We start from the raw sequence: 24,996 nt of genomic DNA, 5'->3' as shown, positions 1-24,996 counted from the left end.
TTTTGGACAAACGTTCGAGGGTCATATCACCATGTGGGATAGCTGGCTGAACAAAAGTTAAAGCATATGAAAGGTCTTTTTTTTTAACATACATTCTGACACCAGGCTCATCGTATAAGCTGCCATGGGTAAAAATACTTTTCAAATACAGTTTTTATAGCATGAAGGCAAACCTTAAATATACTGAAATTAATCAGCTGATTCTGCGACGGTAAAATTACAAACCCTTAAAAATCTAGTTTTTGTCAATAGTGTAGTACCTGCCTTATCCCTTTGGGGACGCTGCTCCTTTTTCATCGCCTCCTAAAGGTAGCCGATATCTCGTTGTCTCTGTGGGGTGAAAGGTCACGCTACAGTGAGCCAAGATGACAACTCTGCGGCCGTTTACATGCGATGATTTGTTTAAATTCAACAATATGTGAGTAGGGTTTCGTTCTTTTAGCACATAAGCTGTAATTTAACGCTGTTTCTGGTGTGACTGATGGGAATGGATGCAGCTTGTGTGTTCGGTGTGCGGCTGCGCCATTCCTGACCAAACTTCATGCAAAAATCACATCATTTAGCGACTCGGGTCATACAGACCTCAACACTTTCAGCATGTTGTTAAACAACCTTCTACGTTTAATAACTGAAAATTATAGTTTTGTTGGCAAAGCTGCTACATACTCGGCACACCGAGACCACGCAGGATTAAGAAGAAGCTGTGTATATATATGTGTGTGTGGAATTAAAGTCTGTGGGTGTAAGTCGAGCAAAGACATGCCGAATTTTCCTATAGACACAACGGAAACATTTAGGCTATTTGCGTAACTTAAATGCCCATATGTGATGCTAAAAATTATAAATTTGCCGTTATTTCTGTTGAGTTTTGTTCGTTTCTCTCCCATGTTAGAATAACGAAAGGGCTTGGTAGGAAATGGATAATTGGATGTGAATGTTAACGGCTCATTGATGTTTTTGTGTGTTTTGTCCATCAGAAACCTGGATCCTCTCACAGAGACTGTATCCTTTACCTGTGTTCTGCTTATTTAAGCTTCAGGGCCCACCCGTGGATGGCATCCACATTTAATTACACCGATGCAGTAATAATAAGGAGTACCTGACATTATATAAAGCGTATTTTAAGTGTGTTTCCTCTTACTCTGGATAGTTTTCTTTAACCTTTGACCTCCAGTATGGGATCCCGTTTTACCTGCAGTACCTCGCTCACTGGCCGGAGTACTTTATTGTTGCTGAGGCTCCTGGAGGAGAACTGATGGGCTACAGTAAGTCCTCCTGCCTCCACAGAGGTTAAGGTCATCTTTTAACTGTCGAGAAACCATGCTAGCCTCTAAAATGACATAATAATAAGTCATACAGGAAAATACATATATTTGTATTTACCTCATCTGGGTGTAGTTTGTGGAGAAGGATGGGAGTGTCGGTCTACATATGTTCTGCCTTGTCCAAAATGTGTCCATTCCCCCTCAAACTAAAATCAGAACAAAACTTCTGTGCAGCGATGACACCACAAGGGCAGGGCATGATTCTGATCCTGTTTTGTTTCATATCCAACCTGATTCATGTGCAGCTTTTCCATGTACCACACAAAAAAAGAAAGGTCAGAGCAGCAGGTCATTTTACGGGGAGGCCTTCAAAAAGCCTAGAATAACAGAGGGCTGATCCATGGAAAGATGAGCCCTAACCTGACTGCTCTGTGATGCTGTGAAACTCTCTCACACATTTATTGAGTTGTAAACGTCCAAAGACTGCCTCCTTACCTGTTCAAAGGTTTGGAGACAGGCTACAGATGACTCCTCCAAAGGAAGTGTGTTATGGATGACTAAAGCTAATTATGCATTGATTCATTTATTTGTACAGTATGTGGTGCCGTTTCATTCTGACATGATTTAGACACTGAAGGTGGCGCGCTGAGCAGACCTGCAGCTATACGCAAGCCTGTTTGAACAGAGGGTGCAGATTTAGAACAGATCCTGGACAGTTTAAAATAAACCCTGTGACTCTCGCCTGAGTCTGAGGTCATGTGGAACTTTCTTGCAGTTATGGGGAAGGCGGAGGGATCTGTGGCTCGCGAGGAGTGGCACGGCCACGTCACCGCTCTGTCCGTGGCCCCGGAGTTCAGACGGCTTGGCCTGGCCGCCAAACTCATGGAAATGCTGGAGGAGATCTCAGAGAGGTTCGTATCAGGACTGGGATGAAAACTGTGCGAGCCTATCCCTCACATTTTCAAATCTCTTGATTTTTGACGTCTGTGACTTTGACCTGTTGTAGGAAAGGCGGATTCTTCGTGGATCTGTTCGTACGAGTGTCCAACCAGGTGGCAGTGAACATGTACAAACGTCTGGGCTACAGCGTGTACAGGACAGTCATAGAGTATTACTCTGCCAGCAATGGAGAGCCAGATGAAGATGCTTATGGTAAGATCGCAGCAGAGTCATTTTATCTCAGAAAGGTTTCTAACTGCATCTGCAGCCAATCAGAAAGTTGCTTCCTTTATTGCCTTCCCCAGCTGTTAAACTCACAGCTGATGTGATTTGCACAGAGACGTTACCATAGCAATGAGCAATATTAAAACGATCCAGGAGACTTGAATTGGTGCACAGATGTACGGCAGCTTTTAGCATCATCATGAATTATTCTGACCTCTGCAGCAGGATGTAAACAACTGATTTTTATGATCTGCATGAAGCAACATGTATCTGAACTGTATTCGAGTGCATTTGACCCCCAAAAGTGCCTCAAACCACCAACCAACTACAGGTCATCTACTAACCTTGGAGATAGTCGATGACGTGCTCTACCTCCCGAGCCACAGCCACCCAAATTTGTTTTCAAATTGGTAAGGACTTGAATATCTCTCATGTGACAGATGTTCCACATGGGGGTCTGTCTCAAGTTCAACCTCTCTTGAGAAATTTGACACTCGTTCAGGTTCATCTCCTCTGTCAGTGCGCCCCAGGGTGGCTGTGGCTACAATGTAGCTTGCCATCACCAGTGTGTGAATGGGTGGATGGCTGGATGTGTAAAGTGCTATACAAATACAGGCCATTACCATTAGCCCCGGTATGCTGTACAGTGTTCCATCATCAGATGTTTTATCGTTTTCCGATTGCTGTCAGTCTGACCGGTGTGGATCTTAAACGTTGGTGCACTGACAGAATACTTAAACTTTTAATTTAACTGCTGATGTTAGTTTTGAAACAGCTGAAACAACAGTGAGAGACTCTAATACAGCCCCGTTCAGCTCACCGACAGCTCTGTGCCTTCTGCTCTAAACTTAAAATAAATTTACATGGTTTTTATTAATTTACGAAGTGTGTTACTAAAGGACAAAACCTGCTGCCTTTCACCTTCAGACATGAGGAAAGCTCTGTCCAGAGACACGGAGAAGAAGTCGATCATCCCACTGCCGCACCCCGTCAGACCCGAGGACATCGAATAACAGCAGACTGTGGCTCTCTGACTCTGTGATACTCGTACATTGATAAACTGTCATTCCTCAGAGAGCCACTGGTCCTACAAAGAGTTTCATCTACTGTAAATATTAAATGAACATTTAGAAAAAGAACACACAACACGTGACTTTGAGCTGATGTTTGTGTAATCGCACAAAGAAAACATACAATAAAGACTCGTTTAAAAAAATAAAAATAAAAAAAATACTAGAAAAATCCAGACTGTCTGCTCCCCTCGAGTCCCTGAGCGGGGAATTTACTCTTTATCTTCCTCGCTGCTCCTGCTCTCCTTCCTCTCTCCACCTTTCTCCTCCTCCTCACTCTCGCTGCTGCTGCTGTCGTTGTCGTCGTCTCTGTCGTCGTACGTTTTCTCCTGTTCAGTCTCAGCCGCAGTTTCTCTGCTGGACGCAGTCGTCAGCCGATTCTCAGGAGAAGCTGCCGCCTCCACAGACTGTTTTGTTGTCTCTTCAGCTGCCGGCGGACCATTTTCTGGAAGCGTCTCGTCGTCTTCTGTGATGACCTGCTGCTTCTTCCACATCTTGGCCATGGCGAGCAGCTTGAGGTTGGGCTGATTGGCGGCGTCCTCTGGAAAGATGTAATCGTAGTACTCTTCCCAGCCAGCGTCCGACTGATGGGATGGAATTATATCAGGACAAATAAGAACGATCCAATTATTGTAAATTAGGTTAATTAATCCATTAGTTATTTTTGTGTATAAAAAAAAAAAAAATCAGTATTTGAGAAAACATTTCTGGTGGCTGTCACCATCCAGCTGTGACATTGTCCATCTCTTACCCCATCCTCGGCAGTCAGCTTCCTCCTCTTCTTCACCTTCTCCGGCAGCAGCTTCCTCACCCGCTCTCTAGTGCTGTCTGTGCCGAACTCCTTCTCGAAGTCTCTCCAGGACTCGAGCAGCATCAGCCTCTCCTCCTTCTCCTCGCAATTCCTCATGCTCCTATTGGCCTCCTCATAGATCTGCCGGCACTTCTGCAGTCGGTCGGGGCCGTCCACCGACAGCTCGAACTTGGCGTAGCTGATCCAAACCTGCAGGAGAAGAAGACGGTAAGCACAGAGCTTGATGGCTGGCAGGTCACACGAAAGCCATGAAATATTTTTACTATAGACAGTTTGTTAGATCTGGGATCAGGTTTGTGGAGTGCAGCTCTCACCTTGACGTGCTGAGTGCGCTGCAGTAGCCTTTTGTAAAGGTTTCTGGTGTTTTCAAACTCTTCCTGCTCAATCTCAAAGTCGATATAGGACTTCCACAGAACCTGCGGGCATAACAGACGTGAGTGCACTGAATTCATCAGCAGGGCAGCAATGTCAAGCGTGAGATAAGAAGTCGAACATATTTCAGTGAAAATGAAGCTACGGGAAGGTTTTTAAAAGAAATTAAAATAAAGGATCATTTTACAAAATGTTACGATTTTTAAACAGAAACCTAGCTTGACTTTGATCTCACTTTGCTTCATGAACACTAATCCAGGATTACATGAAGCTGCCTATCAACTGTTTAGTCTGGGTTCCTGTCCTATGAATGGAGTACACTGTAGGAGATGAATTACTGTGACAGTAAAAACTGATGATGAAATGTGATGTTCACAAAAATCACAATAAGAAGCTTTAAAAACAGTCGAATAAGTTCAAAACCTGAACACCACACTTGAGTGCGTCACTGTGACGCACCCACTGTATCTCACTCACCAGGCTTCTTCTCCTCTTCCTTCACATGACCCCTGATTTAAAAGTATTCCAAAAATAGGTAAGAAGGCATTTCTTTTCCTCCCATCATTAAAATGCTATTTAACTTTCGCCACCAGGGGGCAGCATTTGTGTGAGAGGTTTCCAGTTACCTCTGGCATGTCCAGCCGTGGCTGCCCGATGGCGAGTTCGAAGATGGCCCGAGCCCGCTCGATGTCTCCCAGGATTGTCTCCAGTTCAGCAAACTTGATCCAGGTGGTGCAGTTTTCGGGGGTGAACTCGAGGTATTTCTCGTACAGCTTTCTACAGCGGTCGAACTCTCGCAGCTGCAGCTCCAGCTCGATGTAGCCCTTCAGCAGTTTGTTCTTCGGGCATTTCCCGATCGCCGTGCCCTGAGGAGAGAAATACTGATGAGAAGAAAGCGGACACAGACGCTGATGCCATTCTTCCTGTGGAGCCAGTGAGTTACATTCATCTGACTGAACTCGGCATAGAGCAAGAGGGGCACTGGAGGCGAGGAAGAGGAGATGCCTTTGTTCTGCCAAAGTTTTCTTTTTGCAGTTCTCATTCCGTTTTCTTTCGCCTGATTTTAAGTTTTGCTTTTATTACTTTAAAAGACACTTTTTGCTCTACCCCCATCCTCTGCAAAAAGACTGATACAAGAAAGTATGAACGGAAGCTCGTTTTTTAAAAACTATTTATTAAGTCACCCAAAATGTAACATAATACAGCACTCTATGCGTTCAGTTTACATCTGACTGCACAACGTGTGGTGGTTTTGCACGTGCATCTGAGGAATCTTACCATGATCTTTCTGGCTGCCTGCAGGTTCTTCTGTCGGATCTCAAACTGAGCAAAGAGCAGCCAAATCTTAGCAAATGTGAACTGAAACAAAACAACGACAGACACAATCAGGTGAACACCTTAACACAAGAACACCTTTACTATAATGCATGAGTGGTTTCACTGAAGAGGTGCGGCCTTTAATGTGTAAATTACCTTCTTGTGGGGGATGAGTTCCAGACAGGCCTGATAAACCTGCCTCGTTCTCTCGGGATCCTGCCATCACAGAGTTTTGTTTAATCGCACACATCACTGTCAGACGTCTCGTTTTACATTTCTTTACAGCCTGGTTATGTCTGTTGCTTGAGAACATGATTCAGATCTGTGTCCTTTACTTTGTTGGAGGTTAACAAGATGCCGAATGATGGACCCACCTTGACCTCGAGCTCCTCATACAGACCGTAGTTGATCCACAGGTAGATGTATCGCCTCCAGTGTCTCTTCTCCTGGATGGGTGGGATGTTGGCGATGGCTCTTTCATAGACATCTCTCACCGTATCTGCGTCGGCGTCGCTCTCCACCAGACGGAGGTAATCGAACCAGGCGTCGTAGTTGTGTGGATTCGCCTGGGATTATGAGTGTATGATTTATTTTTTTAGCATTTCATTTTCCCCATAACTTTCCCAAACAGCAGAGTAGGTGACATAAAACCTGCAAGTTAACAATTAAGCGAAAACCCCAAATACGAAGCCTATTTTGTTTCTTACACCAGTACAGAGAAAACAAACCAATCAGGGCGTTAAATCTGTAGACAAGGAAAATGAACCCATCTTCCTCCTTTGTTCCACTTTCTACAGATTTCCAGACGTAATTCCTTAAAACTGATACCTTAACTTCCTCTTCGTACTGGAACCTTCGCTTGCTGACGATGACATCCTCGATTCCTCTGCGGTCTCCAAACTTCTTCTCAAACATGGTGTAGTTTTTGAAGAGCTCCTGTGCCTGATGTTTAGGGATTCTGTCCAAAGCGTACTTATAGATCACCCGGACTCGCTCGAACTGCAAAGGTAGAGAACAAAAGTAAATAAATACATTTCACAATATGATCTCCAACAAAATGAAAGCCAGAAAGAAGTTTGAGAAGTCTGAGCTGCACTCGCCTCCTTCTGAGTCTCCTCAAACCTGGCGAAGGCCACAAAGAGGTTTTCATCTACATGTTCCTCCCCAAAGAACTCCACTGCCCGCTCGTACACCTTCCTGCCGTGGGCGATGTAGCCGTGCTTCTCTTCGAAGCGAGCGTACTTGATCCAGTTTTTCACCTCAGGGTGAACGATGACAAGTGCAGCGACGTTAAGGCAAACGCACCATCACAAAGGTCGTGAGATAAAACAATCAGAATAAAATAATAGCATGAATAAAGTGTTCAGCAACAGTAAAGACAGCTAGATGGAGGTGGAGGATGAAGAAAACTGGGGAGAAATGCTCCAACAGAAGAGATGGTTCTGTGTGGCTTGTGAAGCCCCGACCACACACAGAGACGGGGAACCAGGTGAGGCAAGGAAAAGGCATTCCTCAAGGTTAATCAGTATTTTAGGGTTTATTCTTCCACCTTGAAGGTGAGTTGATAAAAAGTGATATTATAGTTTACATAAACATATAAAGAGGAAGTCTGACAGCAACCTCTGTTGTCTTTCAGAGAACATAATTTGTAGCTTTGAGAAGAAAACAGCCCTGATAATAATGAACTCAGGCTCTGTGGGACGACTCAGACCATCACCCTGATCGCGCTTTTTGTTTCTGTATTTTAAAGTTTTATTATATTGTTTGAATTTAACTGTGGGGAAACAATTCCCAGTATCCTGCATGTTAGTAAAGCAACAAAAGGATATATCGCTCATAAATGGTGCGGGCTTTCTCCACCTCCTTGTAGCGCAGCTCAAAGTTGATGTAAGAGTGCCAGGCCTGCTCTTCAGGCTCCCATTCCATCCATCGCTCAAAGACCTGCCTGCAGCCGGCGATGTTTCCCAGCATCTCCTCCATGTAGGTGTACTTGTACCTGTGCAAAGGAACAGCATTCAAAATATTACACACAGAAGATTTAACAAAAACAGACAACAGATGCACAGCAAAGACTCTCCATCAGAGCTGTACAATCACAAGCAGACTCACACTCACACACGATGCACTTTTCAAAGTTTAAAACACATTGTTTACGTCCGATTACATCTCAGCTACTCTATTGTTAGATAAGCGTCAATAAAGTATCAGCCAACAAATGCATTTATTTAATCTTTAACTACAAAAAAGGACTGAAAATTGTGACTGTGCCACTTGTCAAAGCCTGCTGATATTTTAGAAAACAAAACAATCAAGAAATAAATAAATAAATAAAGCAATTAAATGATTTTTAAGTCCTACCAGAACTGGTTGACTCGGGGGAGGATGGTGATGGCTCTGTCCCAGATGTTGCGGGCATGGTTCACCTGGCGGCTTTTCATCTCTATCTCGGCGTACTTTAGCCACAGAGTGACGTTGCGATGATCGACATCTAGCGCCCGCTCGTAAATGGAACGAGCTCTGAAACGAGGGTAACCGTTGGTGAGGTAAAAGTGGACCATGCAGACACATGGGCATGAGAAATATTTCTAAAAAGTTTACTAAAATGTTAAAAGATGTGATGACCAATTCCACTTATTTCAGTACGACCAAGACTAAGATGTTTGTGATTGGACCCCTGCGAAGTTGTAGCCATTTAATATTCTGACTTTCAGCAGATTTTGCCTCAGTACCTCTGGATCTCCTTCAGACTTTCCTCCCATTGTGCGTATTTGATCCAGTTACTGATGACGGTCCGGTTCTTCCTGATGTTGTCCTCAAAGCTCTGAAAGAAAAAGATATTCGTCATGTCCAAAAACTATAAAAACATATTTGTGTGTGCTGGAAACATCTCAAATTTTCCGGTTAGATTAAAACTACAAACACATTTGTTTAACTAAACATGATTATTAGAGCAAAAGTAAAACAAGAGAGCAACACACTTCAAATATTTTATGCTGGCTTTTTAAAACATAAATAAAGCTGTTAAAAATTCTTGGCGAAAGGGCGGTATGAGTAAGAGCAATGTGAACACTACCAGCAGAGAAAATATGATGGAAGCGCTTACCTTCCTCTTCCTCAGTTTGTAGTCATTGAGCTCCTCCTGATCGGTGATCTTCTGTTTCGGTGGTGGTGGCAGGAGTTCGAGCTCTCTCTCTTTGGCTTCCCTTAGCAGCTGCTCTGCAGTGATCTGAACCTCTGCCGGAGCTTTATTCTTCACCTAAAACACATCACAAAATACAATTAGCGTGAGCATAAAGTTGGTCTTTCTTCTCTTCCCCGCAACTGGTCATAGCAGACAGCTTCTCCCTGAACCTGCTTCTGCTGGTTCCTGTTAAAATAGAGTTCTTCCTCCCCATAGATACCAAGTTCTCCTGATTGTTGGAGTTTTTAATCGCTTATGTTACCTTACAATATAAAGCACCTTGAGGCGACTGTTCCATCATCATCTTATTCTTCTTTTGACTCCTCCCTTTAGGACAGCAGTCCCCAACCCCCGGGCCAGTACTGGTCCGTGAGTCGTTTGGTACCGGGCCACGAGAGTTGAAGCTCAGGTGTGAAATGTATGGTTTTCAGGGTTTTTATCGGTTTTCAGCGTTATTTTGTTATCGTTTTTATCGTTAACTCTGTTTTCCTGGGTCTTTTCAGGTGTGTTATGAATAAATCTTCTTTTTTTCCCCGGTACCGGTACTAGTTTTATTTTGTTGTATTTATCCGCAACACCTTAAGGCCGGTCCGTGAAAATAATGTCGGGCATAAACCGGTCCATGGCTCAAAAAAGGTTGGGGACCGCTGCTTTAGGAGTCACAAATGGCTCATTTATCCCCATTTCACCCTATGCCAGCATCATCCTCTGTCATACCAACCCTCTGTATGTCCTTCTTCACAGCATCCATCCATCTTCCTCTTTTCCTCCTGCCTGCCAGCTCCACCTTCAACATCCTTTGACCAGTATATCCACTAGCCCTCCTCTGCACATGTTGGAACCATCTCTGCCTCTAACTTTGTCTTCAAAGTAACTGGTGAGAGCTGTTTCTGACCTTCAGCTCTGCTTCCTGTGAGTTTCAGTCTCCAAACCGTGCATCACTGCAGGTCTCACTATCATCTTGTAAGCTTTTCCTTTCTCATTTGCCTCTATCATGTCAGAAATCACCCCTGACATTCCTCTCCACCCTGCTTGCACTCTCTTCTTTACCACTCTTGCGCATTGTCCGTTGCTTTGGATGGTTGACTTCGGATACTCAAACTCATCCACCATCAATTCCTCTACTGCTTTCAGCTTCACTGGTACACCCGTCTCCCTCTCATTTACACACATGTATTCTGTCTTGCTTCCATATACCTCCAGAAGCTCCCTACTCTCAAGACAGATCACACTGTCGCCTGCAAACACAATCACAGTCCACACAGTCCTATTACTATAATAGTCATTTTTCAGAAACTGCATACATGTTTAAACACATTTCCAACTTTAAAGACACAAAGGAACGCAAATGTGCCAGATTTTAAATCTTAATATAAACAAGAATAAATTAAGCACACGTAAAACACATGGAAGCCAAAACAAAGCAGAGCGTGGTGAAAGTTTACAGCTAATGTAACTTGTGTGAAACTCAGACCACAGAACTACCTGTTAAGCAGGTAAAATACCCCTAAAACTACTACAGTGTAGCACGTTTTTGTGAGTAACCTTGGCAGTGAAAAGATGAGATTAGATTTTAGTTCTGCTCCGTTAGCCCGAGTTCTATGTTAGCATTAGCCTGGAGCTCTGATACTGCTCTGTTCGCTTACCTTCGCCACCTTCGGTATCCGCTGTTTCCCTGCCGCCGTAGACGCCATTCTGATGGCAGGTTTAACCAACAAACAACGTTAAAAACCTCACTTAAACTGTCCCGACAACTACCGAACGGCGCAAAAAGACAGCGAAACGTTTCCGTCTCACCGAGCGTCAGCCACCATGACAGTAACCACAATGCCCCGCGTCTTCTTCTTTGTCTTTTTGTTCAAAACGCAGACGTGTTGCTGCCATCTACCGTTTGTTCGCCAATGCCATTTTGAATAGTTTATATGTACGTTGTCCGATATAGAGAATATATTCACTATAACGGACTTCAGTTGAGTTCATTTGTCCAGTTTAAGGAAGTTTTGATGAAGACTAAAAACTCGTTTCTAGACTGATTTTAGTTCTTTAAAAGGTTGCTTTATGACTTCCGGTTAAACCGCGGGAGTTCTGGCGTTACGTTACTATGGCAACTGGGTTTGGTTTCTTTATAGGTGAAAACAGTGAGCTGAATTCATTTATATTTATTTACTATTTCACCTTCTTCTATCCACCAGCCTGATATTATAGTTTATTACAAAAGGGCCGTCTTTTGTCTGCTTTAGTTTTGTTATTACTATTTATCCATATAATACGGGTGACGATGCAGACTGTAACCTCAGACAGCGCCCGGGAGGAAACCGTGACCGTGAGGAGAAGCGAGTCCGCGGACGCTGAAGAGATAGACGGCCTCATTAGTCCATCTGCGCAGGCGGTGTTTGGAAGAGTCAATGTTATTCATCTGCTGTGAGAAAAGTTTTTCTTCTTAAACATCTCAGCAGCAGAGTTTAGACCGTAAACTAGATGCTCTCTGCACACAAACACACCTACAAGCTGAATAAGTTGTTTTAAACACTGTTAGATAATTATTTTGGAATTATGCAGTCTCTGAAAAGATTTCTATCGTCTCTTTGATATATAGCTGTGATATAACATTACTGTTGTTCTGCACAGACTGGTGGTTTATTCTTGTCTTAAGTGTAATGTCTAAGCAAATGTGAGCAAATAAACAAGAATAGAATAGTGTAATATCTATTCTTGTTTATTTGCTCACATCAGTTTTCATGCTGAGAACTGTAGGAGAATTATAGTGTTGGAGGGGATGGGAGTTAGGTCTCGAAAATCTCTCTGCAAATGATTGCAGTCGGTCAAAGTCAGACTACAACTGTTTGCCGAAAGGTTGCCTCCTATCAGGCGACCTGTGCAATCGCCTGGTGATCAAAAGTGTTTGTGAGAGCTTCAGGCAATGATTGCTGATTGCACCACAAGTGGCAATCAGTTGTTTTTCGTTTTTTTGTTGTTGTTTTTTTGTTGGGGGGGGGTAACTTTGTAAAGCTCTGGGTTAGATTTTTTTTCTATTTTTATTACACAGTTGAAATTTTTTCATAATGTCAGGTAACATTATCAGAGAATGGTGGTGTGTGGGCTTACGCCTCTTGTTCATAGTATTCAAAGAATATTTTTAATTTATTGTATCAAAACAATATTGCCACACAAAATTTAGTAATACGATGATATACTGATTTTTTCCCCACCTCTAAGGGCAGTGTGGTGCCTGCTATGGGGGCTTATACATCCCCAAAACACCTCACCTAAGAGGGATTCACACGCTTTAACCACCTCAACTGGTGCTCTTCTCTCAGCTCTCCCACTTCCACCTGGCGGTCATAGCAACTGCTTCAAACTATTTCTTTCAGTTTTCCTTTGGAGGATCCAAGAGGACCAAGTTGTCTCTGATAACATGTGGTGGATGCCACTCTCTCATCACAGTTATGTGGTGATTAATGTAGACATCTGTGCTCTCAGTTAATTTCAAACCCTTACAGAGACCATCACTGAACTTTCTTGTCATGTTTGTTCAGAGAGAAAGCTAACCTGGCTGTGACTCTGACCAATGAAAAGGGCGACATCCTAGGCCACGCTTCCTTCTTTGATCACCCTATTGGAGATCTGGTGGATCAGACGCAGTGGGAAGCTTTCATGCAGGAACACTTCAGTGTTGGACAATGCACAGTCTGTACCTTTTATTCACTGATTTTAACATAAGGTTTTCATTAAGTAGAGACAATTAACATCTGCTGGAAATAATGTGGCCAAGTGCCCATGCTCTGCTTAGATGAAATGAAATGAACTGAGCTCACACCTGCAGTGGATTAAACTGTCGTCTTTCTGCAGCCTTTCAACACACTTTTCCTCCACCTTTTTGTGGCACGGCCGAATTTCACCACAGCAAGTGTGAAAGAGATAATGAGGTATGATAAAAAAAAAAAAGCCCTTTTTAAAAAAATTCTTGTATCATTCGATGAGATTCATATATCAGTGCAAGGGAGATACTACAATGCACTTTGATTAGAAGCAAGCACAGTATGCACGTCCTGAAAGCTGAATGCATTATGTGTAAAATGATCATTTTTCTTGATGCGCTTTGTTTCGCAGGGCCATCTTTAACGCCATTGCTGAGCTTGAATACGTCTGTCTGCTCAGCCCACACGTTGGTAGTTTAGGTGATTTCGATTTAGCAAGTTAAATTCTATAATTCACTTAAGCATTAATTTCCAAGAGGCCCATGCAGGTGTTTTTTGTGCTTGCAGAGCCAGCGCTGGATGAAATATTTGAGCCGTTGGAGCGTGTGACCGACCCCGGGCCTCAGTGCTTGGCACTGATCTGCCACAGAAAAGCTCACTGTCCCCGGCCTATTGTCCGCGTAGCCAGGTGATTTCCACTGATTCCTTCCCAGGCTACTAAACAGTAGAGTGAATAAAAGAGCACTATATGTACTATAAATAAACATTTATTCACTTGAATTTTGATGTAAGATGTGATGAAGAACTCATAGGAACTAAGATTCTATGAGCACAGCAGTTTATTTCATGACTGAACTTACAATAGGCTGTTAAATAATGCTTAAGAGTTCTGGCACAGAAGATGCAGGTTTAACCAAGGATGTTTTTAGGAGTGGTAAACGTAGAACTGCCAGAGAAAACAGAGAAAATGCAAAACAGACAGAAGGAACTTCAGGAGAACAGTGGAGCCAGCTCATTACCTTTTCCAGTGACAAGGGGAAATTAAATAGCTTTCCTGATCCATAAATTCTTGCCTTTGTTAAGGATTTTTCTAAACCTGTCATAAAGTGCATCTAACAAGGAAACAACTTTATAAGTAGATAAAGTTGATATAACTTTACAGCGCTTTGGCATATTATTAGCAAGCTGTGATGGAAAATTCAACAGTAATTACAATGAGGGTAATTATATATGTATATATATATATATATATATATATATATATATATATATATATATATATATATATATATATATATATATATATATATATGTGTGTGTGTGTGTATATGTGTGTGTGTGTGTGTATATGTGTGTGTATGTATATATATATATATATATATATATATATATATATATACATACATATACACACATATATATATATAATATATATATATATGTGTGTATATGTATGTATATATATATATATATATATATATATATATATATATATATATATATATATATATATATATGTGTGTGTGTGTGTGTGTGTGTGTGTGTGTGTGTGTGTGTGTGTGTATATACCTCCCTGAGCAAAAGTGATCATTCCACAGCACACCTGGTAAAGTTAAAGCTGAATTTATTTTCTTTTTGGCCACCAGGTGGCAGAAGAACTTTCTCTCAGTAGTAGGAAGTACAGAGGGAAGCTCCACATGTTTCTTTGGCAGACTTTTTGCACCAGATACCCTTCCTCAGACATCCCAAGGGGATCTGGGGCTGTAGGTCTTTTGCCTGTCACATGAATGCGTAAACCACTACACTACATAGCTGCACTGAAATGTTAGAAATGAACTGTTTTATCAAACTTCCACAAGATATTACCTTCTTATTTGTGTCCACCTGATGAATTGTACCTTTTACAGTCTTACATGATATGGTACGGTTGCTTTTTTCCTGTGTTGTGTTATCTTTATCTGTTTTCTGTGTCGTTTTAAAAACTGTAGATATGTGAATGTATGAGTAACCAGATCTGCCTACAGGTGCAAATGAATAACATGAACCCAAAGCTAAATCTAAATGTAAAATCTTAATCTATGATCCAAAAGTGGATAAAGAGTGTTTGTACAGCTGCAGGGGTGACGATAACTGTCAGGCATCAGGGTTCAGGTTCACACTGCACAGCAGAAATAGAATAATAGAAATAGTACATTGACTGGTGATCTTTTTAAGTGTAGGTGTCTCCATTTTTCCATTTTTCAGGGTTGAGGATCACAATGACATTATACCTCTGTTTGATGAGCAGACAAACCTGCTGTCTATCAGTCACCAGCCGTTCTTCCTCGCAGCGCTCATTGAGGCCGAGGAGCATCACACCGCTGTTTGCGAGGTTTGTTCCATGTTAAAGATTTTTTTCTACTCTTAATTTTGGGTTAATCCTTGATTCCCCCCCCCCCCCCCCCCCCCCCCCGTGTGTGTGGTTCTAAGCGTCTCATGTGTTTCATGTGTGTCTAAAAATATTGTAATAGCAGCTTTGTGATGACGAGTGACTATCAGAAACCCCGCTAGGGTTCATTCCCTCGGGACTTGGGAGACGACAGATCCTCCTCTCCCCTCCCCGCCCGTTGGGCTGACATGTGTTTGTGGCAGCATATGGCAGATACGAGCTGATACCCAGCCAAAGCATGCTCTCACTGAACATATTGTGTCCAGACATCTGAAGCATTTTGGGCTTTTTGTCTGATTATGTTCAGCGCAATCCAACATTGTCCCAGAGGGTTTTTTCTCTTCAGTCCACCGCACGCCAGAAACTGTTTGTGAAGCTGCAGAATGTGTCGTTCAGTTATTTCCAGCTTACGTCCTGTTCAGATGGTCTGTTAGTGATAAAAGCTTGTCTACTTATGATCAGCAACCAAAACCAGCAAGACAAACTCGGTAGCTGATGCAGATGTGCACAGAAAAAATGCCATCTATTTTTAGTCCTGTTGAAGTTGAGAACAGGAAATGTGAAAGTAGCTATTCAGTGAAGTTTTAGGTGTTTTTTCAGATGCTATTTGTAAAGTCAGGAACCTCAGAATTATTTCTAAACCTAAATATGAAGCACGTCTCATTTATTGAGCGCCTGGTGAATGCATTCAGGAACACAAGTAAAACAATATAAAAACCTGATGAAATTTCTGCTTCTGGGCAGCACCTTCTAGAGATTATCTACACACATCAGGGTTTCTCCTGGCTCACAACTGGTCTTTGGGGTCAAGACAGAAAGCTTAAGCTATGAGTCTGTGTTATCTTATTAAATGTAAGACTGAGCATTCTTGCGGTCATTTGATAAAGGTAAATCAAGCCTCAGACGCAGACTTTTGTGTTGGCAAGAAAAAAAGGAGGAAAAACAGAGGAAGCCAGGAAACCAGAATAAAACAGGAAGTGATAAACCACTGAGAGAAAAAGAAAGCAGTGCTACATTAGTATGATCATACAGCATGTGTTTCTTCTGTAGATTAATGGAGTCGCCGTTGGCTTCATCTGTGCCAGTGCTGATGTCAACCTGAAGTGGCTCCTTGGCAGATTTGAACTGAGTGAGTTTGACGGTTTGATCAGAGAGCAGAAAACAAAACATCATAAAGTTCCTGCTCAGTCTGATGAAGATGAACATAGGCGGGCTGCAGAGCAGGTAAATAAACCAAACCTATCTCATATCTGAGAAATGATTCAACTTTTCTTATTGCTCCAAAACACTCCTAAGATGTTGGACAGCAAAATGTGATCACTGCTCAAAACAATATAAAGATGTGGAAATTAAGATGAAATGAAAGAAGCACCCTTCTCTGTTTGTCTATCTAATCCTTCCTTTTTTATTTTTATTGCTCAGATAATTTAAGAACAGATGAACACAGTCGTACTATACAGTCTGAAGTCTGTTTGTGTTTGTTGTCACACATCTCAGCAGGAGGAGGCTGAGATTTCAGAAAAATCCAACACCTTCTGTATTCAGATCTTTGTTATTGACAAGAATTATGAACTGAGGTAAGCTTTCAGAATAAAGCTGACATTTAAAACCTTAAAACCGACAGCAAATACTTCAGATAAGTGTCCTGCGTGTATCTAAAACCTGATGTATTACATCATTACTCTGAGCTCCACATCAGTGTGGCTGAGTTGCGTTTGAATCCTCACCTCATTCCCCTTCTTCCTCTCCAGGAAAGTGCCCCATTTCCCTGTGCTGGCTCTTTTCAATGAAGGCACAAAGCCTTCAGAACTAATCTTTAAAAACACTTAAAAACCTTGTGATTAAGCGATCCACTTCCTTATCACCATCACAGATGACCTTTTTTCCTCCCACACGATTCAAATGCAACATTTTCTATCCAGCACACTGCGCTGAGCATGCGTGTTTGTATGGTTTATATACAACCAGATAGGGAAAAATATGGCGATATTGGGAGGATGTCGAACAAAATGCGGTAATTTGCAAAACAAAGAGACAAGCCATATCACCATATATATCGAGTGTTGCAATATAACAAAAAAAAAAATTATTGTGATATATAGGTTTTCTTCCATCACCCAGCCCTACTTAAAGTTGAGCATTTCCATTTGTACTGTTGTCACAAAAAAGTGCCGTCAGAGTTAATTCTTTTATAAGACATTCTACTAAACCACTGGCAAAGGACTTTTTTACTTGATGCTTTTAATGTTTGCGACTGGTCCCACACATAAACATGGACACACTGTGGATCCAGTTTTGTCACATGGTTTACCTGTTTATAACCTTAAAATGTACACGCAAACATGAGTGCATTACCCCCCGTTCTTCCCTCTTTACACGGGTTGTCTGTCTATTAGAATTTTTTTTTAATTTTATTGATTGCTTTTAAAGTTTTAAATGGCCAGGCCTGCCTACCTGGCAGGGCTGCTACACCTATACAGTGCACAAAGGTCTCTCAGATGAACTGACCAGTCACTCCTTGTTTCCCCATGTCAAGACTGAAAAACTGGGGGGACAGAACTTTCGCTGTTGTGGCCCCCAAATTATGGAAAAGTTGCCCCTCCATATATTAGGCTGGCTCCAACACTTGAAATTTTCAAATGACTTTTAAAAACAAACCTTTTTTCCAAGGCGTTTTTTGGGGGTAGGACCAGAGTCAGCTTGTAGTCAGTTTTAGTCAGTTTTTGGTTGCTTTTGATCTTTTTTACTTTGTTAATTTTATTTATTTTATACTTTATTGTCTATTTTAATCATGTTTTAATATTTACTGATTCATTTTTTATCTTTTTTTCATGTATTTATTTATTTTATTGCTATTTAATTTTCTTTGTCTGTTTAATGTGTGGTTTAACTTAACTTTTATCACAGTTTTTTACTGGAACGCACTTTGGTCAACCATGTTGTTTTTAAAGTGCTCTATAAATAAAGTTGGATTGGATTCATGGACATAAAATTTTGGTCCACTGAAGGGGTTGTTTTGTAATGCAAGCTGACCTCTTTTTTTTTTTTTTTTTTACACCTACTGAATGTCTAGTGTTGACATCTGTAGGACCTCTGTGTACGGGCCATATGCAGTTGTTGTGGACAACTTTGTTTTTATAATGCTTCTATAGGCTCTGTAGACCCATGTTTTCAGAAGGTGGAGAGCATGTTCACTGTACAGAAACAGTTAAGTGTAAAGGAATGCAGAGTAGGAATCCCTGGTAGATTTGGAGCAGAAATGTCCTCAGCTTGTCACAGTTTGCAAAATGTGCGCATAGACAAATACAGTTGAGCATATAGACCAGTACGCACTGGCACAAACTTCTCATACTTCCCCTTGCAACGTCTCTCAGTCCTGCTACCGATCACAGCCAAATTCACTTCCTCTTAAAATCCTTAGTTCTTCACAATAAAATGCGGGACTGCTCTTTTAAATCTCAGAATTCTGACTGTTTCTTCTGAAAAAAATTTTCTTAGAATTCTGACTTTAATCTCAGAATCCTGGAAAAAAAAACAAAACATGTCCCCACTCAGAATCTGATAAATTCTGAGATTTAAGTCAGAATTCTGAGAAAAAATAATGCTGAGGAAAAAGTCAGAATTCTGAGATTAATCTCAGAATTCTGACTTTTTCTCAGAATTCTGACTTTTTTCTCGGAATTCTGGAAAAGAAGGAAAAAAACAGGTGCCCACTCAGAATTCTGAGATTGAAGTCAGGATTCTGAAAAAAAAGTCAGAATTCTGAGATTAAAGTCAGAATTCTGACTTTTTCCTCAGAATTATTTTTCTCAGAAAAATCAGAATTCTGAGGTTAACTTTAATCTCAGAATTACGTGCCAACTTCTTTTTTCCCCCATTGCCCCTAATCCTCTTCTGTAAATTTCACCTTTGAACATGGATTTCAACAATTTCATTATTTCATTTGAATAAATTACCATTTTAACCTGGTTACAAACAAATAAGTTGATCAATTAAAAAACAGGCAAATGTAAAATAAAAAATAATATTTTTAAAAACCCACATGCACTGACTACATCGATAGGCTAACACATAACAAATTGTGTTTGTTTATACATAATCCATATTCATATGTATCATATTGATAACAACAATGTTGATATTGATAAATAAAAACATATTACATTTATAAACTATATCAATTTCCTGCACCTGTCATAGACGTCCACATGATGTGGACCTAATTAGTCTTTTATATGTATTGTAATTACATGTATGCATGTGTGCATGTGCATATAGATATACATACCCTGTACAGCACTTTGGTATGTGAAAACCATACTTTATAAAAAAATTATTATACTGACTTATTTAATTTACATATGTTATCCTCCCTGCTTGTTGTGTTGCCTGCTTTATTTTTCCCAACACTGTTTTCTGATTTTCTTGTGTTCATTTTTGGATTTTAGACATTTTGTGTCACTGCGATTCCTTTTGTCTTTGCTTTCATCATAAGCATCTAAATTTATGTACATTTTAAGTAAATACCTGAAATTGTAGTATAAAAACACTTTAAGTCATAATCCAGATATAATAAATTGTTTAGTAAAGAATATTGGCTATGTAAGTGATGTGCAGGCCATGGAAAAGTAAAGTAAACACAGCAGCTAAAGTTATTAAAAGGTATGAGGCAACTTCTGCAAAATTCACAGATGTCGACTGTCAGATATCACCGTTTAAAAATGGGAAAAATATTCAGAAATATTACATGTTTTAATTAAAATATGTTTCTCACTTTTTGGAGGCTGTGACTCGGCAGCGCTGGTGGCAGCCGTCCAGAGCTACATCAGTCATATGCCGCGTTAAAGCAGGGAGAGTGACTGTTAGTTGGCTCCCGCTGAGCCCCCCTCACCGCCGCCTTACCTCCCAGCTGTTACTGAATATGGAGTCGAGTCGCTTCCTGCCGAGAGTGAGCACGTTATTAATGAGAGCAACGCTTAAAGTGACAGAGAGCTGAAGGCGAGAAGTCGAGCTGGAAGCAGCGGGCAGATTGGTCGGACAGTTGTTCCACCACAGTGATCACCAGTTTGGCACAGACTCGTAGTTACACTTAACTTCCTCTTCCTCTTCTCTTCCAGATCAGCGGACTTTATTCCTTTTCTGTTCCAGGTTTTCCCCGTGAGTATCATCTTTGCAAGTTTAAAGCTCTGTCAGATGTTCTCTACGTTATGTCAGTGACCCCTGGTTTTTCGCTAGACCTGAGAGTGGTTCACATGCCTGAAAATGTTTTTTTTTTTTTAAAAAAAGTACATTAAAGCTTTTTTTTAACAAGTGAGAATTAACTTTCCAAAAGTTTCAGGCAATTAAGATGTTTAGTTATTTATTTTTGAAATTTATTTTATTTTATTTTATTTTAGCAATTTTTCAGTTGATTTGTAATTGATGATGTGGAAAAACAAGAAAAAAGGGCAGGGAACAACTACACTTGGTAATCAGAGAAACTTTGTCTGGAAGTCTCCTAGTCAATAACACCGAGCCACCCACACTTACTTACTTAAGAGGTGGCTATACCAAATGTAGCAACTAACTTAGCATTAGCATTTTGGCCACAGCCAGGAACCAGCTAACCCTCAGTTATGCGCTAACACTAGTTGTCAGCTTCCATAAACCATATGGGTCCAACCCACAGGCACTGCTAATAAGTACTAATTAGAAACAAGCTAGTAAAATACTAGAATTTCACTCAACAAAGCGAAGTACAAATTTCTTAGATGGTCTGTTCCGAACAGAAGACCAAAATCGCAAGGCTGCTCAGTACAACCTGCCTTGAAGTTGTGCTGTTTTGATGGCTAGGCCTGGAGAGAGAAGAAGAATCAATTTGATTTGGGGTTTTTGATCATTAAAAACTGTATATAAATAAAAATTGTATTACGTTCCTAAAACAAACAGAAATCACTGCATGGCTCTGATAGGTGCTCCACAGTTGGACGGGCACTGTAACAGGATGTGTCCATTGAAACAAATCAGTTCATGGAATTTCTTCTCTCCTAGATTTTACACGATCAGCTGTAAGTGGCATTATTGCAAAGTCGAACGGTTTAGAAACCACAGCCACTCAGTGACAAAGTGGAGGACCATCTAAAGTTACAGCGCTGAGCTGTATATTGCATAAAAGTCACCAATGCACTGCATCCCAAACCTTCTCTGGCATTAACATCAGCACAAAACTGCACCCCAGGAGCTTCATGCCGAGCATGGCCGTGTAGCTCCTGTTGGTGTAATTTGTAGGTGGCCCAGTGTTTTTGTCCATATATGGATTATTGTTCAGTTGTTGATGTGTGTTATCTTTGTTTGTGCAGGACCAGAACTTCTGCGTTATCACAGTTCCAAATCTGTCCACTGAGTTCCCCCTGTTGCAGAACTTTATCAGGGTGCCGTCAATTCCCACCAGCTTGCCGCAACATGAGCTCTATATCTTTCACCGCGATGGAATCAGGTAAATCTCACAGCTCAAGTTTTGTTTGTTTCCCAAAATCACAAATGAACAACACCGATAGTGTATTTGAACCTAATGACTCTGTCACTTTTAACATTTACATTTCCTCTAATATCCACTGGTGTGGTCTTCTGCTTCAAGGTTCAACATGTTTTGCAGTCAGAGACGCTGTGCTGCATACCTTCGTTGTATTGAGTGGTTATTTGTATTGATTTAAACTCATTGTATTAAATTACTGTTGCCTTCCAATCAGTTCGAAGCAGTCTGGCCAGTCTGACATCTGACAGCCACAAGACAGTTTAACTCAGAAAACTGAAGTTCACTGTATATTTTCTCTTTTTCTGACATTTTCTGCAAACCCTAGAAATGGTTGTGTGGGAAGACCCCTACTAAATCAGCAGTTTCTGAAATACTCAGACCAGGCTGTCTGACACAACAGCCATGTCACATTCAGTGACTTAACCACATTTCTTCCTCCATTATGAATCTCTTTTTGAACTTCAGAAGGTTGTCGTGATCATTTCTGCAGCCCTACATCTATCATGTTACTGCCGTGTGATTGGCTCGTTAGATACTTTGGTTAGTGTAAAGTTGAACTTCTGTACCTAATAAAGTGGCTGAGTATGTTTAGTGAAATTTGAAAAATCATCCATGTACTCCTGCAGTGCTGAGCCCAAGAGATCAACACATTCTTTAAAACAGCATCGATACAGAGCATGAACTGTTCAGTCATTTATAGTGATTATACCATGAAATCATTTATGAAGTCTCAGAGCACTATAGAAAGCATTTCCACAGACTCTTTAAGTGTTTTTTCCCCACAGGTCTTTGAGCGTGAGGCCAGCCGTGGCTCTGGACCGCTCTGCTGTCTCTGCTCTGGTGAAGGATCTGAGTCTGAATGAGTCTTTGCTGCAGGACCTGGACCGCTACTACGAGACTGGCTGTGACCAGGTCAGCCAACAAACACTGTTATTAACACACCTGCAGTCAGATTCACAAAGACAGACCTCAGCTGTGCTTTAGATCAGACAAAGACTCACACATTCAGATATATCTGCAGAAAATGAGTTTCAACTACAAGTTGAAACAACTCGTAACAAGTTCTGTTTAAATAAGACTTTGACAAAACTGGATATGAAAATCACTTTAATATCAAGGTTGTATTTTAAGCAAAGAGGAACATCTACTTCATCTCATCTGTGAAATCAAAGAAAAAATTTTGTGACTCTGAGATTAGCTTATTATGTTTGTAACTCGTGATTTTCTTCAGCCTTTGTGTAACTCTCTGAAGTAAAACTAATTAATGATGATCCGGAAGCAGTAGTATCTGCTTTCCTTTCGTTAAAGATGCTCCAGTGTGTCCTCTGCTAAAGGAAGCATAAAAGCACCTTTGCTTACTGTTTAAAGAAGTCAGACAGCTCTTATTACAGCTGCCATGCAGATACTTCAGGGTCATTTCATTCATTCCAAACCTTTCTTAAACTAACTTGACTAACTTGACCGCAGTTCCAAAATTTAGGAAACATGGATGTTAGACAGGGAATGTTGGCAGATAGGAGGAAACAGGTAAGAAGAGCAAACAGGAGGTAATACAGGTGGAGGCAGGCAGGCAGAAAACTCCGCCCTGCGCACCAACACAAAAACCAAGAGTTAAAAAAACAATATCATAAAATCTGAAACACATCATGAGATAAACAAAGTCAAACAGAACTCCAAACCCAGAGACAACAACAAAGGGTTAATATAGTAAATTTAAGGCGGGTAAGACTCTTTTTGCTCCCCTTAACTTTAAAAAATGAGATGGTGATTAATTTGGACTGTCGAGTGTAACTGGAGCGGTGTGATGATTGTCTTGGAATAACGAGGAATATTGGCTCTTGTGCCAGGGAACAGATTGGTGAGAATTCAGCTGAACGGATTTTCCTCTCTGACTGACACCCCAGCTGTCACTGCCGCAGCTCCAACACTGATAATTACTTCTCAAATGAGAATGCAGCCACTTCATGTGTATTCATGGCACTGGTCTCAGCTACAAGTAAAGTGCACTCTTCTCGTGTGTAGTTCAGTGGAATCACGGAAATTTGACGTGTTTTTGTTTGGTTCACTTGTTCCTCAGGGTGCCGTTCCACTGCAGGCCTTCGTCGCCCAGGCAGAAGCAGAGTTAGTTGGGATTGTCATCATCAAGGACGAGCAGGTACTAGAAGTCTGGTTTATTAGTAAAAGTGTGAAGTGTTTGACCATTTAAACCCCCATTCTGCCTGAAAGGAGTAAAAAGATTTCTAATAAAAGGTAAATGGAGTTGCCAGCGAGCTGTTTTAAACACTAGCCTGGCTTTTCACTTCTTCTCTGACTAAAGAGCTGCGCTTTATATGATTAAAGTCTGGAATTTTTTTTTCCGTTAGGAATTGTGCTGCATGTTCATTTTTATGCTCCATCGATCTGCCGCTTTTATTTGTTTTTATTTATAATTTTTAATGCTAAATGGCCAATTAGGACACATTGTGGACATGGGATACTTGCAAAAACAAAAAGCCAACCTTCAACAACAACAGTAAAAACAATTAAACAATATAAATAATTAAGAAAATATTCTATTAAATAAAATACTAATTTGAAATAAGATAAAATAAACAATAAATAAAAAGACAATGTACAAATAAAATTAATTAAAGTTATATTAATAGCTTTAATTAATTCTTAATAATGTAGCTATTATATGACATGGCATACCAATACTTCATGGTCTAATAACACAGTAATAGGCAACAAAGGCAAAAGAACTGCAATAAGCAAAATGTACAATGTAAAAGGAGAAAAACCTAAAATATTACTCCTGAAATTTGTTCCTCTGTCGTCAAGCTCACATGAATCTGTGTCTTTGTCAGGACATCGAGTACATCCGTGCTCACTACAACATCGAGAGCTTCATCTACTTTAGCCACCATGGCTACGATGAGCACGCTCAGATACTCCACTTCGTCCTCAAAACCACCGTCCAACACTTCTCCAAGAACTTCTTTAAGGAGGTTCTCCGGCAGGCTCGCAAATCCTGCCTGTACCTCCGAATCTACCCCCCCTACCACAGCCAGGAGGTGAGTGCACGGGGCTTCCAGGTCCTTGCTTAGCCCTTAACCACTGGGCCACTTCCAGCTGGGGTGCAAGGCTGCTCATTAGTGTAACAAACTAACGAGTGCACACTGTAAAAAGTGTTAAAA

General features: G+C 41.0%; 3 protein-coding genes across 8 annotated transcripts in view; 2 read left to right on the top strand and 1 right to left on the bottom strand.

Moving 5' to 3' along the window:
• The first annotated feature begins 311 nt into the window (after positions 1–311).
• naa20 (N-alpha-acetyltransferase 20, NatB catalytic subunit) lies at positions 312–3,671 on the top strand. Its single transcript, XM_085246080.1, has 6 exons — positions 312–418; positions 978–1,002; positions 1,175–1,265; positions 2,041–2,176; positions 2,272–2,417; positions 3,357–3,671. Exons 1-6 carry the CDS (start codon positions 366–368, stop codon positions 3,440–3,442), a joined length of 537 nt encoding a protein of 178 aa, XP_085102206.1. The 5' UTR covers positions 312–365; the 3' UTR covers positions 3,443–3,671.
• On the bottom strand, positions 3,584–11,253 carry crnkl1 (crooked neck pre-mRNA splicing factor 1). Of its 2 annotated transcripts, XM_085246078.1 has the most exons (15): positions 10,827–11,253; positions 9,902–10,418; positions 9,103–9,255; positions 8,729–8,820; positions 8,358–8,516; positions 7,829–7,995; positions 7,100–7,278; positions 6,828–6,998; positions 6,374–6,565; positions 6,156–6,215; positions 5,961–6,041; positions 5,309–5,548; positions 4,625–4,726; positions 4,251–4,499; positions 3,584–4,083 (listed from the first exon to the last, which is right to left on the bottom strand). In XM_085246078.1, exons 2-15 carry the CDS (start codon positions 9,974–9,976, stop codon positions 3,712–3,714), a joined length of 2,292 nt encoding a protein of 763 aa, XP_085102204.1. In that variant the 5' UTR covers positions 9,977–10,418; positions 10,827–11,253; the 3' UTR covers positions 3,584–3,711. The 2 variants fall into 2 exon arrangements, with proteins under 2 accessions (XP_085102204.1, XP_085102205.1); XM_085246079.1 differs by lacking the exon at positions 9,902–10,418 and having other exon boundaries at positions 10,827–11,251.
• Positions 10,927–24,996, top strand: part of cfap61 (cilia and flagella associated protein 61) — a 46,887-nt gene continuing 32,817 nt past the window's right edge. The window contains exons 1-14 of one of the 5 annotated variants that reach the window (XM_085246076.1): positions 11,531–11,601; positions 12,552–12,623; positions 12,717–12,867; positions 13,030–13,106; positions 13,291–13,358; positions 13,446–13,566; positions 15,123–15,249; positions 16,357–16,530; positions 16,804–16,883; positions 20,424–20,463; positions 21,645–21,781; positions 22,606–22,732; positions 23,898–23,975; positions 24,667–24,873. In XM_085246076.1, coding sequence (XP_085102202.1) covers positions 12,835–12,867; positions 13,030–13,106; positions 13,291–13,358; positions 13,446–13,566; positions 15,123–15,249; positions 16,357–16,530; positions 16,804–16,883; positions 20,424–20,463; positions 21,645–21,781; positions 22,606–22,732; positions 23,898–23,975; positions 24,667–24,873 — 1,269 coding nt within the window. In that variant the 5' untranslated portion in view covers positions 11,531–11,601; positions 12,552–12,623; positions 12,717–12,834. Of the gene's footprint in view, positions 11,602–12,551; positions 12,632–12,716; positions 12,868–13,029; positions 13,107–13,290; positions 13,359–13,445; positions 13,567–15,122; positions 15,250–16,356; positions 16,531–16,803; positions 16,884–20,423; positions 20,464–21,644; positions 21,782–22,605; positions 22,733–23,897; positions 23,976–24,666; positions 24,874–24,996 lie in introns of all 5 variants that reach the window. The other 4 variants (XM_085246077.1, XM_085246073.1, XM_085246074.1 and 1 more) reach the window with 4 other exon arrangements.

Source organism: Mchenga conophoros, linkage group LG15, assembly GCF_057382185.1.
Source record: "Mchenga conophoros isolate Kocher_MC1m ecotype Shallow Benthic linkage group LG15, M_conophoros_male_GT1.1, whole genome shotgun sequence".
In the NCBI taxonomy this organism is placed as follows: Eukaryota; Metazoa; Chordata; class Actinopteri; order Cichliformes; family Cichlidae; genus Mchenga; species Mchenga conophoros.
The sequence above is the reverse complement of the archived record's forward strand: the minus strand, read 5'-3'. Positions and strand labels throughout refer to the sequence as shown.